Raw genomic sequence first — 13,373 nt, 5'->3', positions numbered from 1 at the left:
AGAAATGCTTATTGCCTTGTCTCTCTTCCCCATAGGAGTATTTATTGTATAACCCAACACATCCATAACATGGGAAGAAGATTTTAAGCCTCGAGGAAGTCCCTTCCATCCTCTGGGATTGATTTCTAGGGTCTCTTCCAGCTCCAAACGCTCCCACGATCCTACGTGGAAGGGAAGCACGCAAAGAGACACAGGAGTCCCCAGAGGAGCAGAGGCAGCTGTGTGCAACAGGACCGAGGACACTGGGCTGGAATCTTGGTTGTGCTAAATAGTTAGTGCCCTGTAACCCAGAGGAAAATCACTCCATCTCTCTGGGCTTCCTTTTCCTCTTCTGTCAAAGGGCAGGGGACAAAGACAGGAGGATCTCTAAGTTACCTGCCAGCTCTGAATCTAAGGACAACGCCTGGTGGCTCCCGCTCCTTCCTGAGGCTCAGACCTCTCGGTACCTGTCACTCCCCAGGACCTGCCATTGGGTCCATCATTGGCTAAGGGGCTGGGCGGCCAAAACCCCCAGTTTCTCCACATGTCCCTCCCTTCTACTAACTTTGCTTGCCCCACAGGGACACTAGAAGGGGTGTCGCCCTCCTCCCTTTCTGGCTCTGGTGGCTCATGGCTGACAGATGTCGTGCTGGCAGTGGGAGTCACGCTGGTGGCGTCCATTGGCGTTCAACGGGGAAAACTCAGCTTCTCGGAACTTTCCAGGCTGGCTGGTGCTTATGACGTCACGGCGACCTCTCACCTGCCCCTCCTCCCCCACCTCAGGGTGGGTTCCATCCGGCCCAGGCGGACAAGGCCGGCTGGAGATCAGCTTTCCGATGCCCTTCGATGGACACCAGACACACCTGGGGCCTTCAGTGAGAAGGTCCCTGTCTGCTTTCTAAATCTATGGAACCCTACAGAGAAGCAGTGAGACTGAGTGGGACGGAGACACTGCAGCTAATCAGGTGATTGAGGGCTTAGAGATCAGAGCCGGACCAGAATCCAGAAGACCAGAGTTCAAATCCAGCTGGCCTCAGCATCCTCAGCTGTAAATGAGGATCATGGAGATAGTAATAGCCCCTACCTCCCAGGATAACACTTGTAAAAGTGCCTGGCACACAGTAGGAACTTTATAAACATTCGCCATCATCATGAGTGAATGGATGAAAGTCTCTCATTTAAGGAAAAGGATACTTAATATTTTTTAGCTTCCCTAATGCCTGAACTATATCTTTGAGTTTAAAAATTAACCCCCCCCACCCCGGTTTAAACTTGCATATACACCACATATATCCACATCCTGTGTACACATAGGGTGAGCATGCCTGTAACGGCTGCCTGTTAGTTTGAGGTTAAGGTGTTAGATTAAGAATCTCTCCTTGTTTCAAGGATGTGAGGCCAACTACCCCCACGGATGGGGATAGAGGTCCAGGGGTTTGGGGGGCTTCTTAGAATTGTTCTGTAAGGGGATTTTGGGGGGGCGCCTTTAAGGGGTATATAAACTGCATGTCTGCCTTCTGAAACTTGCCTCCCTACCCCAGACCACTCTGGAGTGGGTGATGCCCAATTCTCACGCCAGACTTGCAAACAAAGCCTCTGTCTTTACCTTGAGAAACCTTTGATTGTTATTTCATTTTGGGGGGAATTTTTGTCCCACACAGTTTTGGGGCCGAAACCCGGGAGCACCCTTGACTGAGGCAGACCCCTTTTATTGGAGCCACAACCCAGCGTGCACCGGGATTTCCTGGAGGTTTCAGAGCTGCCTGGCCGAGGGGAACAACCAGAGAGAGGGACTCGGGTAAGACAGACCGCTTATTAAAACTCCGACAATAATTTGGCCTACATATGTGCGACTGAAATTCCAGCCAGCCGGTGAGTAAGTGTGAGCAGTCAGGAAACTTGTACGCATACAACCCGGAGGTAAGCTCTTGGGGGTCTGGAGATAACTGACATTGCAGTGGACTTCTGGTAGTCCACAGACCAAAATGCAGAGTTAATACCTCAGCGAAAGGACGCCGCTAAGTAGGCTTCACGGGTGACTGAGGGGGAAGGGAAATCTTCCTTGGAAGTTTGGGCTGAGTCTTTTTGACTTGGGGAGCTCGGTGACGACTCCCGCAAAACCCCTGAGGATGGGGAAAGAGCAGTCTAAAATTGTGCAATCGGAGTATATGTGTCAGGTACCTGTATATAGTCCTGGGCAATCGATTGCAAAAATAAAATTGGAATGAAATGCCAAAGTATAAGGGAAATGGTAGGAAGAAAATGGTTAAATATAGTTGTTTTAGCCGAAATATATCTGGAAAAGGGGGACCCCAAAAATTTTGAATAAATTAGCTTTCTGGATCCATCTCGTCGCCCTTTGTACCCGTTTCTGTGTTTGTTTCTGTGTGGAGTGACTGTGTGATCTGTCTCTCTGTCTCTCTCTAACTCCAGTCTCCTTAGAGGAGCAGGTGGGTGCCAGAGAGGAGAGAGAGAAGTATTTTATTGTCTAGGTTATACAGTTTTGAAGAGGCTTTAACCAAAGTCCACCCAAAGAGAAAAATTTTATGAAATAAGACCTAAAACTGGAAAGGAATCGAACTCATTCTGGTTGTTTCAAAAATATAAAAGTGTAATGTGTCACTCGGAAATTAAAGCTTAAGAAAGGTTAGAATTTATTTTACTATTTGGCACTAAAGCAAGTTTAGCAAACAAAGATCTTAAGCAGGAAGCTTAGAGTGAAAGACTGATCTGATCGCCTAACTTAAAAGACCAATAAATAAGGCTACAGAGAGATAGAAGGAATTGTGCCCACCCACCTTTTGGCCTATATCCGTGGGTGGGTTCGATTAAATATAATGTAGATATTGGCTATGGTAAAGATATTGCTTATTGTGAGTTATGATTATTATTGTTTAATTAATTGTCAAGTTCCAGAAGTGTCTACCTGGAGGGAAAGCCGATCTTATTTTGTCAGCATTGATTCAAATTCTTTAGGTTTGCTTTTTACCGGGGCCAAAAAGAAGTAGTTGGAATGCTGGCCTAGCACATTTTAAACCGACCTGATTACAGTAGGTGATTCCAAAAACTTTGCAAAACTTTCAAAAAAAAAATGTGGACATGAAAGTATATATTTGGTATTAAGAAATTTATTAATTATATGGCTCCAAGAAAGCTCTATTTACTTTAGTTCACTGTTCGGTAAGGAGATGGTGGTGGAATTTACTCCCAGGGATATTATGGGAGTCACGTGATTGTGAATACTTGGCAAAATTCTTGGCATAAAACGAATGCTATCTCTATCTGAATGTAAACTGTTTCAAGTTAAACATAATTGCTTGATATTCATTAACTTTATGTGGATGTTCTTCGATGTGAAGTTTATGTCAATGATGACGAAATGAATAATTCTCCATTGTCAGGCAACTGCAACTTCAGAACACACCTGACTAAAAGTAAAGCCGCCAGAGTGGGAATTAATTGGTTTCGGCTTTAAAAGTTTAAATAGATGATAATTGTTTATGGCACTGTTGTATTTCTAAAAATGTCTTTTATTGCATAATTTGGTAAACAATTCTATCAAGTTTTGTTTCTATTTAAAGGGGATTTTCAGTTAAAAATTGTTTTGCTATCATTTATGAAATTTGTGAGACTGTTAACTGAGCTACTGGAGTCAATGTCTAAATCAAGTATTTACAGAAGTATGTCTAGTTTATTTTTAATTGAGTGGAAGAGGTTTTGTGATCAAATTTAAGAATTGTTTAGTACTTAGGAATTAATAATATCAGAATGGTTTGGTTATTTTGCTGATTGTTGTTTCAATGCTAAAACCTAAAAGGGTTAACTGATAACTGTATGCGAAAAGAAGAGAACTGTGTAAAGTCTTATCAGGTTGGTTCTGCTCATACAGAACAGGCCTCCTGTATGCATGGAGGGCAGCAGGTAGAGGGGCACCAGTGTTGTTACCTTTACTACTCCTACTGTCATTAACACTACTATCACTGCTGCTACGACTATGTAAATATATGTATGTAGCATTTAACCCCTTCCTGGGCTCCATGTTAAATCTCACTATTGTGTCAAGTTGCTGGGACCCCTTGTAATCTATGTCCAGGAGCTAGTTCACTAGCCCCTGGGGGGTAGGGCGGGGGAGATAAACTTATTTATAGATGGTTCCTTTAGAGTGACAGAAAGGGAATGATTAACAGTAAAGGGGAAAGGGCTAGCCCATACCACCTTAAATCATGCAAATACTAGCGAACCTACTGCTGCCTGGTAATATAGCAATAATCCACTTAGGTAGTCATCAAAACTGGGCAATCCTTTGAAGTTAAGGGCAATGGCTTTGCCGGTGGAAGCAAGGAAGGCAGGAATAATGGAACCTGAGTTATCAGACTGGTTACTGGTCTTAATCCCCTCTTTTCCTCCGAATCTCCCTCCTCCTTCCTTTACTGGGGAAGAAATGCAGGAGGCACTGACCTTAGGAGCCCGGGAACGAGACGGCCAATGGCTAAAGCAGGTATGAGGCAAGTCCTGCAATACCTACATCAGGGCAGCCATCGGGATGTTCAAAACCCGTGTGATGCGGTCCTGACCCAGTATGTATTGCCTGCCCTTTACACTCTAGCATGACAGCTGGTGGACGGGTGCCTTGTGTGTCAAAGGACAAACAAGTCTGCGTTGCACCAGGCTCCAGCAGGAGGCAGGCCCTCGGGTCTCAGACCTTTCCAAAGCATGCAGGTGGACTTCACTGAGTGAGCTGTGCCCCCATAGAGGTCACCTTAAATACCTGCTGATCATAGTGGACCACTTGACCTCCTGGGTAGAGGCTGTTCTTTTACCTCAAGCCACTGCTCCAGTGGTGAGTAAGGTCATACTGGAGCACATAATTCCAAGATACAAGATGGTAGAATGAACTGATTCAGACCAAAGGACCCATTTTACAGCTAAAATACTGCAGTCCTTGGCTCAGGCCTTGGATATTATCTGGGAGTTCCATATTCCTTGGCACCCTCCCTTGTCTGGCAAAGTCGAAAGAATGAATCAGGAGATTAAGAGACAACTCACTAAATTGGCCTTAGAGACCCCGCTACCCTGAACTAAATGTCTACCCTCAGCCTTCCTCAGAATTCAAACCAAGCCTCAAAGGGACACGGGACTCTCTCCTTATGAGCTCCTTTTTGGACAACCCTACCCTGACAGAAGTAAGGGGAGTTAGGACCCACTATGTGACAAGAAAGATAAGTTTCTGAGAGAATATGTATATATCTTCCCTGACAAGGCACTTACATTCTTTACAGCTTAAAGGGTTAATTGCTCAAACTCCACCTCTGGGATTCATAGTTCACAGGTACAAACCAGGAGACTGGGTTCTGAGCAAATCTTGGAAGAGGATAAACTCACTCCCAGCTGGGAAGGGCCATTCCAGATCCTGCTAACCTCAGACACCGAAGTGCAGACTCTGGAAAGAGATTGGACACACCATACCAGAGTAAAAGGACCAGTTGCACCTCCAACGGTTCGGAGTGTTGAGAAAACTGACCCGAAGGACCCAAAGGAATTAAAGCTTCATCTTTGGTGCCAACCTTTCTCCTTAAGAGTAAAGGAACTTGGACTCTCAGTGGGTATGCGTGGTGACCCTCTTGGGTTGGATAATTCTAACTGTATTCTGGACTTTGAGTCAAAACTGCCTTCTCCCCAGTCTTTGGAATCACATGAACTGTAAGTGCAAATGGGGACTTTCCCAACCTTTGCCTTTCTGCTAGGACTGTCCTCTCCAGACTCTATCCCTTGGCTCCCTCAGAGAAACAGTCTTGAACAATTAATGGAAACTGTAGCCCAAACCTTTAATTTGATTAATTGTTGACTAATTGTGAAGGACCCCAGCAGCTGGAGAACTGGCCCTGGGTCCCTGTTCCTGTAAGCCCGGCTCAGACACTTAGTAAAAGGTCTGAAGTCCACCTGGGTATGCCAACTTGTCTGGGAATAGAGAAACATACTTGGCCTCTAACAGAGACCTGTGAAGGGAAGTATTGCTTAAATCAGACAGGGAAGCTATTTTGCAGCATAGGCTGGACTACCTCTTGGCTGAAGAAGGGGGGGATATATGTGATAAGCTCAATCTGTCCACTTGTTGCATGACAATAGATGATGTAGGGCAAAACAGTAAGAGACACTGACAAAGAGATTAGAAAAACTGCCCATGTTCCGGTCCAGACCTGGTCTCCCCCACTCAGCGCATCATGGTGGTCCTGGTTTGGAGGAACCTGGTGGAAACAGGTTCTATGGTTTTTACTAGGGGCCCTGAGTAGAGTTATATTACACCTGTCTGCCTACCATGTATGATGCAATTAATTATAGCCACTGTACATAAGACACTCTCCAAAATGATTAAGTTAGAGGACCCCACTTATGGGTCCATGAGGCTGATGATTTTGAGGGGTCAAGAATGGGAGTTGACCCCTGATGGGGACAGTGACCAAACTGATGAGCTGATGAAACTTGTCAAATTTGGTGTGAGAGACTTTCAACTATGGAATAAGGGGAAGGATTGAGTGGAATGGATGAAAATCTCTCATTTAAGGACAAGGATACTTAATATTTTAGTTTCCATAACGCCTGAACTATATCTTTGAGTTTAAAAATTAACACCCCCCCCCGCTTAAACTTGCATATACACCACATATATCCACATCCTACATGCACATAGGGTGAGCATGCCTGTAGCGGCTGTCTGTTAGTTTGAGGTTAAAGTGTTAGATTAAGAATCTTTCCTTGTTTCAAGAATGTGAGGCCAACTACCCCCTACCCACCCCCCCGAGGATGGGGATAGAGGTCCAGGGGGTTTTGGGGGCTTCTTAGAATTGTTTTGTAAGGGAGTTTTGGGGGGCGCCTTTAAGGGGTATATAAACTGCATGTCTGCCTTCTGAAACTTGCCTCCCTACCCCAGACCACTCTGGAGTGGGCGATGCCCAATTCTCACGCCAGACTTGCAAATAAAGCCTCTGTCTTTACCTTGAGAAACCTTTGATTGTTATTTCATTTTGGGGGGAATTACTGTCCCACACAATCATCAAATTAAAGTTCCAACTCTGACAGATCACCAACAGAATGGTCCTCTCTCAGAGGTCACCCGGACAAGCTGCAGAAAAGGCATCGATTTGTAATGGTAGAAGGAAGTCCCTCATCCCCAGAAGGATGAAATCCCATCAACAATGCAGTCCCTGTCTCTACAATGGGGGATCCTGGGCTCTCAAAGATGGCGCCAGCCGAGCCCCAAGTTCTGGTAGGGCTTGTGTATCTAGTCAGAAAGGCTTCCGGTAGGAAGGAGCCAATTCTACACTAGGTGTATGTCAGCTGACGCCTGGGCACCGAGAGGCTTCTCGCCAAAAGTCTGGCCCCATTTTGTTTTGGGTTGGTGTGTTTTTGGGGGGACGCGGTGGGAAGGGAAAGCCTCTCATTACATTTATCTACCAAGGTGTATAAGAGCTGAGATCTGTTTCAGTGAAGGGAACGCAGGGTAATGGAAAGAGGTCCAAGACTTGGAGTCAAACCTCTGCTCCCTCCTCGGAATCCAGATTACATACACTCTTGGACAACTTGGTTCCCCTTTCTGGGCCTGAGTTTCTTCACCTGTAAAATGAAAGGCTTGGATTCGATGGTCTCTAAGGTCCTCCGCAGCTCTGGGAATATGGACAAATCCCTTTACTTCTCAGAAATGGCCATTTTGAGAAATACGCTTTAATTAAGCGCAGAGTGAGCGCTACAGGGCACCATCATGAATGTGCCCAGGCTCCTCCCGGCTCTGAAGTACCAAGCTCTGCATCCCAAGATCGCTTCCTCTCTGTCATTCTATGCTCCACATTCCAAGGTCTTTTCCACGCTTTCCTGCACCCTACACGTGAAGCCACAGATCTTCTGAAGCATGTTCCCAAGACAGCACAGTGGGGCTACCACTACCCTTACTTGCAAGCCCTGTAACCTTGAGCAAATTTCTCCTTGCTCGGGAGTCTCATTTTCCTCATCTATAAAACCACCATGTGAGGCAAGTTGTGGCTCATTTTACAGATGTGGAAACTGAGGCTCAGAAAGATGGAAAGACCTGGTTTGAATCCCAGCTCTGATATAACCTTGGACAGACAAATCACTTTAACCCCTCCTAGGCCTCAGTTTCTTTGTGTGTAAAAGGAAGGGGTTGGCCTAATTAATTAGCCTCTGAAGGCCCTCTTGGCTCTAAAATCTATGCCCCCACAAGATAGAATGGTGATGCAGGAGGCGTGAGCCAGGAGACGGTTTCAAAAAAACCTGCAAGACTTGTATGAAATAACACCAAGCGAAGGGAACAGAACCACAACGACAATTCACACAATGACCACAACACCGTAAAGACAAACATGCATTAGAAGACCTAAGAACTCTGATTGATGCAATGACCAGCCATGATTCGGAGGACCAATGACAAGGCATGTTACCTGGAGGACTCATGACAAGGCATGTTACCTACCTCCTGAGAGAGAGGTAATGGGCAGGGTACAGAAGAAGACCTAGTTTTCGGACATGGCCAATGCAAGCTGAACTATGTGTATTCATTACTAAAAGTTTTGTTTTTCTCTTTTCTTTTTCCCCAAAATGAAGGACAGCGGGCATGAGAGGATGAGAAAATCGATTCTTGTTCATTGAAAAATTTTTTTTTCTTTAAAGAAGGTGACATTGGGAAATGGGACAAACCTGGAGGCAGCGTTCACGTGGACGTCATTCAGAGAGGCCTCATCGGGCAGGGCTGTGTAGGACTTCAAGAGCACAGGGCCAGACTCCGCAACCGCAGCGCACACAGTATGCTCATTCGGCATGTTTCCTACAAAAAGAAGTTTTCTAAGATGAGCATGGAGGTCTGCCTCGAGGTTAACGGTCCAGGCACGCAGAGGGTCCAATGGGGAATGTGGCTCACTCGGCTTTTCCCAAACTCGATGGGCCCTGAAACAGTTGTGGACATTGGATAAACCTGTAACTGCTTGTCCAGGATTCTGGGGCAACCATGGTGGAAAGTAATGAAACTTTTGAGCAAAGAAGAAAATGACGTGTAGGCCACTTTACCAACATTCTCTCTCTTGAACCTGACAACATCCCCTTGAGATATGTACTACGATGTAAGAAGCTAGGAAGCACAAGAAGTAAGATTTGAATTCAGGTCTTCCTCCCTCTGCTATACAATGCTGTCTCACTTTTTCAAACAAAACCTAAAAATTGAGCCTATTTTCATGCCAAAATAAAATCTGCAAAGATATATTTTTCATTTCATCAGTAATACTTTAGATGGGGGCAGACAGGTGGCACGGTGGATAAAGCGTGGGCCCTGGAGTCAGGAACACCTGAGTTCTAACCCAGCCTCAGGCACTAACTAGCTATGTGACCCTGGACAAGTCACTTGACCCCTTTTTGCCTCAGTTTCCTCATTTATAAAATGTGCTGGAGAAGAAAATGGCAAAACGCTCCAGTCTCTCTACCAAGGAAATCCCAAATGGGGTCACACAGAGTCACACACAACTGAAAAATAATAATACAACAATTTAGCTAGAAAAATCTCTCTGGCATCAAAGAGCCCTGAGGCACACGATATGTGAAACGGTAGAATGCTGGTTTAGACTCTCTCCTCTAAGCAGGTAAGGGGTCTGTGCGTCAAGCAGAAGGTCTCTCCTTTGTACAAAAAACTGGTTCTGTCCAATGCTTTCCACCCCCAGGTCTCCCCGGCATCAGGTCAGCCCTCAACACAGGCTGACCTGCCTGTCTGCCACTCTCCACTATGCAGAGAAACATCCGGCCGACTATAAGCTCCCTGTGGGTAAGAAATCGTACCTTTCAAGTCAACAAATATTCATTAAGTGCTTCACTGCTGTTATTCAGTCCTTCCAATTGTGGCCGACTCTTCGTGTTCCTATTTGGGGTTTTCCTGGCTAAGATCCTGGAGTGGTTCGCCATTTCCTTCTTCTAGCTCATTTCACTGACCGTGGTTACTCCCTCTGCCAGTATAGATGATATCCCATGCCATTCCTATCTCCATCTTTTCATAAATATCTCATAGAAAACCAGCCAGCATGCTGAATGAGCTCCCTCTGGGGCTTTTAATACAGCACAGATACCCATCCAACCCTGAGGTTGGCCAGCTTGGCTCCAGGCATTCTCTCCAGCTGTCCCCCATGCTCTTCCTCCTCCCCTCTGACTACTGAACTCCCTGGCTGCCTTTAAATCCCAACTAAAATGCCGCCTTCCCCAGGAAGCCTTCCCCAACCCCTCTAACTTCCAGTGCCTTCTCTCTGCTAATTAGTTCCTATTTACCCCGCATATAGCTTGCTTTGTATATATTTGTTTGCAGGCATTCCCAATTTTTGTTTGCATACTGAATTCCCCTTATCTCCTCATGCGTACAATGAGCTGGACCAGGAAATGACAAACCACTCCAGTATCTCTGCCAAGAAAACCCAAATGGGGTCACGGAGAGTCAGACATGACTGCACAACAAAAATTCCCCATCCGACTGTAAGCTCCTCGAAGGCAGGGGCCCTCTTTGCCTTTTTGTATCCCCAGTGCTTAGCACAGTGCCTGGCACGTAGTAGGTGCTTACTAAATGTGGACTGACTGTTAGACCTCACACTTACTACACAATCCTCTCGATACCTTCTCCTACCAAAGGGCCTCTACAATGTCTTTATGGCCACTTCTCTAATGCATGTCATTGCTAGGACACTGCTGCATCCAGCTTGCTGCCACATCCCACAACCCCAAGCATCTTTCTACTGCCATTTGGTTCTTCCCCAGTAATAATCAAATAAACCTTAGAAATTCTCAGGTGGGTGGAGGAAGCAACTTCAAATGTCCATAGAAGCAAATGGACACTGGTCTGGATTTTTTAAAACAAGCCCATCTACAGGTCCTCCACCACGGTCCTCTTCTGAGGAGGCACATGTCCTCCCTGCCATGTGCTTCTGATGGGAGTCACCATTGCTGTTCTGGGCCTCTGTTCTTTCGAGGCCAAAGGAGACTAGGAATCCCCACCCTCTCCACCTCCCCTCACCCCCCAAACCTATTCCCTTGATAGACTTTGGAACCAATCGAGAAGGAAAAGGCATGTGAGTCCTCAACAGCTAACCCAGCCTATGAGTGAGCAGCTTACTTTAACTGAGGCCTGCACAACCTGCAGAGGTTGTGTAGCATGCCAAAGAATTTGGGGCAGCCTGTCTGGGAAAAATGTAGAGGAAATCATCCTTTATACGTAGAGGAAGCACTTTGGCCTGCCTGCAAGCAGTCCCCGGGCTGTAAGCCGCTGGGCCGCAGGCTTTGCTTTAACTGGTCGCTGGGGCTCATGGCTCTTCTTTGGTAAACCAATCGTTAGCAGACAATTCCAGCCACTGGCAGACCAGTCCACGGACCTCACCTGTCCTCTCCATGAAACACACATCATTCAGTAAGAGGCCAAATTCACAAGTTTACTCCATGGGAGGTACCCACCTTTTGACAGAGGTCTATATTCCATGATCTTATCAAGTGAACTGGAAGGGATCAGAATGCTCAGATCACCTCCCCCCACCCCAAAGACACACACACACACAGACACACACACAAAATGGTAACAATATCTTACAATTCGATGGCACTTTAAAGATTTAAAAAGTAGGAGGTAAAGCATGAGGCTGGAGGCTGGATGCTGCCTGCAGCCCTGTCCCCACCCCCCCCCGCTCCCCATCATTGCAGCTAGGCCAGTGTCCTTCATTGCTTGAGACCGCCCTCCAGAGCAAGCCTCCAGTGCCAAGGCTGTCAGCCTCTTGCCCCTCTCTGACCAAGAGCCATCCCCACCACCATACCTTAGACCAAGGGTGGGGAACCTGTGGCCTTCTAGATCCTCAAGTTCAGCCCTCTGACTGAATCCAAACTTCACAGAACAAATCCCCTTAATAAAGGCATTTGTTCTGTAAAACTTGGACCCAGTCAAAAGGCCACACCCGAGGACCTGGAAGGCCACAGGTGGCCTCAAGACCACAGGTTCCTCACCCCTGCCTTAGGTGTTTGTCTGGACAGAAAGCATCTAAATCCCTCCCATCTTCACCTCAGCAACCTGATGATTGGCAAAAAGATATTCAAGATACTATTTATTGTTTTGCTGCTCAAATCTGCAAAATTAGAGAGAAGCTGTCTTTGGAACAGGTTTTCTTCCAAAATCTGAAGATGATTTTACCAATAATAGCTTTGAGACTCCAGAACTTCAGGGAAGAGACTTAGAAAGCAAGAAGGGAAAGAGGATTCTGGGAACTTGGCGCAATAGGTCAGAAAACTGTCAGCTCTCCAAATTTTCTCTACAAAAAAAAGAGACAAACATCGCCTCGGAGCAGCAGAAATAAACATACTGCAAAACTTTGTCCTCCTAAGACAATTTGAGAACCTGACCTCCAGCGGAGGAGGTTTGGCCTGAGCAAAATGCAAATACCTCCAAGAAGACTGAAGAATCTAGAAACAAGCGCTAGGGGCAGCTGGCACCGGGAGGCAGCCTCCACATTAGAAACTTTAATCCAGCAGACTGTGTTTTGGAGAAGATTGAAGGACCTCACACTGTCGATGGACACCAAGCACAGCTGTGCTGACCAGACGGTCCCAGGCTCTGGCTTCGGGGAGAAGTTAGCACACACCTGGCGAGTGCAGTAGCAAGGGGCAGGGACCCTGTTGGCTGTGGGCACCTGCAAGACAGCAGAGCTCCCGCTTTCAATTCTGGGGCAGAGAGGACAGCTATAGTCTGCAGCCACCTGAGGGACTGTAGGGAACAAGATCATTTGTGGGATGGTGTGGCTGAGGGCCTTAGCTATGTCTTAGGAGTGGAGAGGTGAGTCCAAGATTGTGCCCTGAGACAGACCTCAGAAAAGAACAATAAGAAGGACCCGAGGCTTGGGGCATCATTCCCCATACCTCAGGACTACAACTTGATTACAATAATAGCTGCTAAAAACAAAATAAAACAAACAAATAAATAAAAAAGAATAAGCAATGAAGAAAGAACCCAACCATAGAGAGTTACTATGGGGATAGAGATGATCTGGGTTCATTTTCAGAGGAAAATAATGCTACTCCTTTTTCAATGAGAAACATCAAATGGTCCCAAGCACTAAAAGAGTTCTTGGAAGAACTTTAAAAAGACTTTAAAAATCAAATGAGAAAGACTGAGGGAAAATTAGGAAAAAAATAAAAGCAATCCAAGAAAGTTATGACAAGAAGTCAACCAACTAGAAATAGAGAATCAAAAACTTAAGGAAGAAAAGAATTCCTTGAAAACTAGAATTGGGCAAGGGGAAATTAATGATATTCTAAGACACTAAGTCATAAAACAAAACCAAAAGAATGAAACAGTGGAAGAGAAAGTGAAACACCTCATCAGA

At 45.9% G+C, this 13,373-nt stretch overlaps 1 protein-coding gene across 4 annotated transcripts in view; it reads right to left on the bottom strand.

Moving 5' to 3' along the window:
• ACSBG2 (acyl-CoA synthetase bubblegum family member 2) overlaps positions 1–13,373 on the bottom strand; it is a 61,891-nt gene that overhangs the window by 33,850 nt on the left and 14,668 nt on the right. For all 4 annotated transcript variants that reach the window (XM_036760486.1, XM_036760476.1, XM_036760489.1 and 1 more), the window contains exon 3: positions 8,686–8,812. In XM_036760486.1, the coding sequence (XP_036616381.1) occupies positions 8,686–8,807 (122 nt within the window). In that variant the 5' untranslated portion in view covers positions 8,808–8,812. The remainder of the gene's footprint in view (positions 1–8,685; positions 8,813–13,373) is intronic.

Source organism: Trichosurus vulpecula, chromosome 1, assembly GCF_011100635.1.
Source record: "Trichosurus vulpecula isolate mTriVul1 chromosome 1, mTriVul1.pri, whole genome shotgun sequence".
NCBI classification, from domain to species: Eukaryota; Metazoa; Chordata; class Mammalia; order Diprotodontia; family Phalangeridae; genus Trichosurus; species Trichosurus vulpecula.
This window is presented reverse-complemented; position numbering and strand designations above follow the sequence as displayed.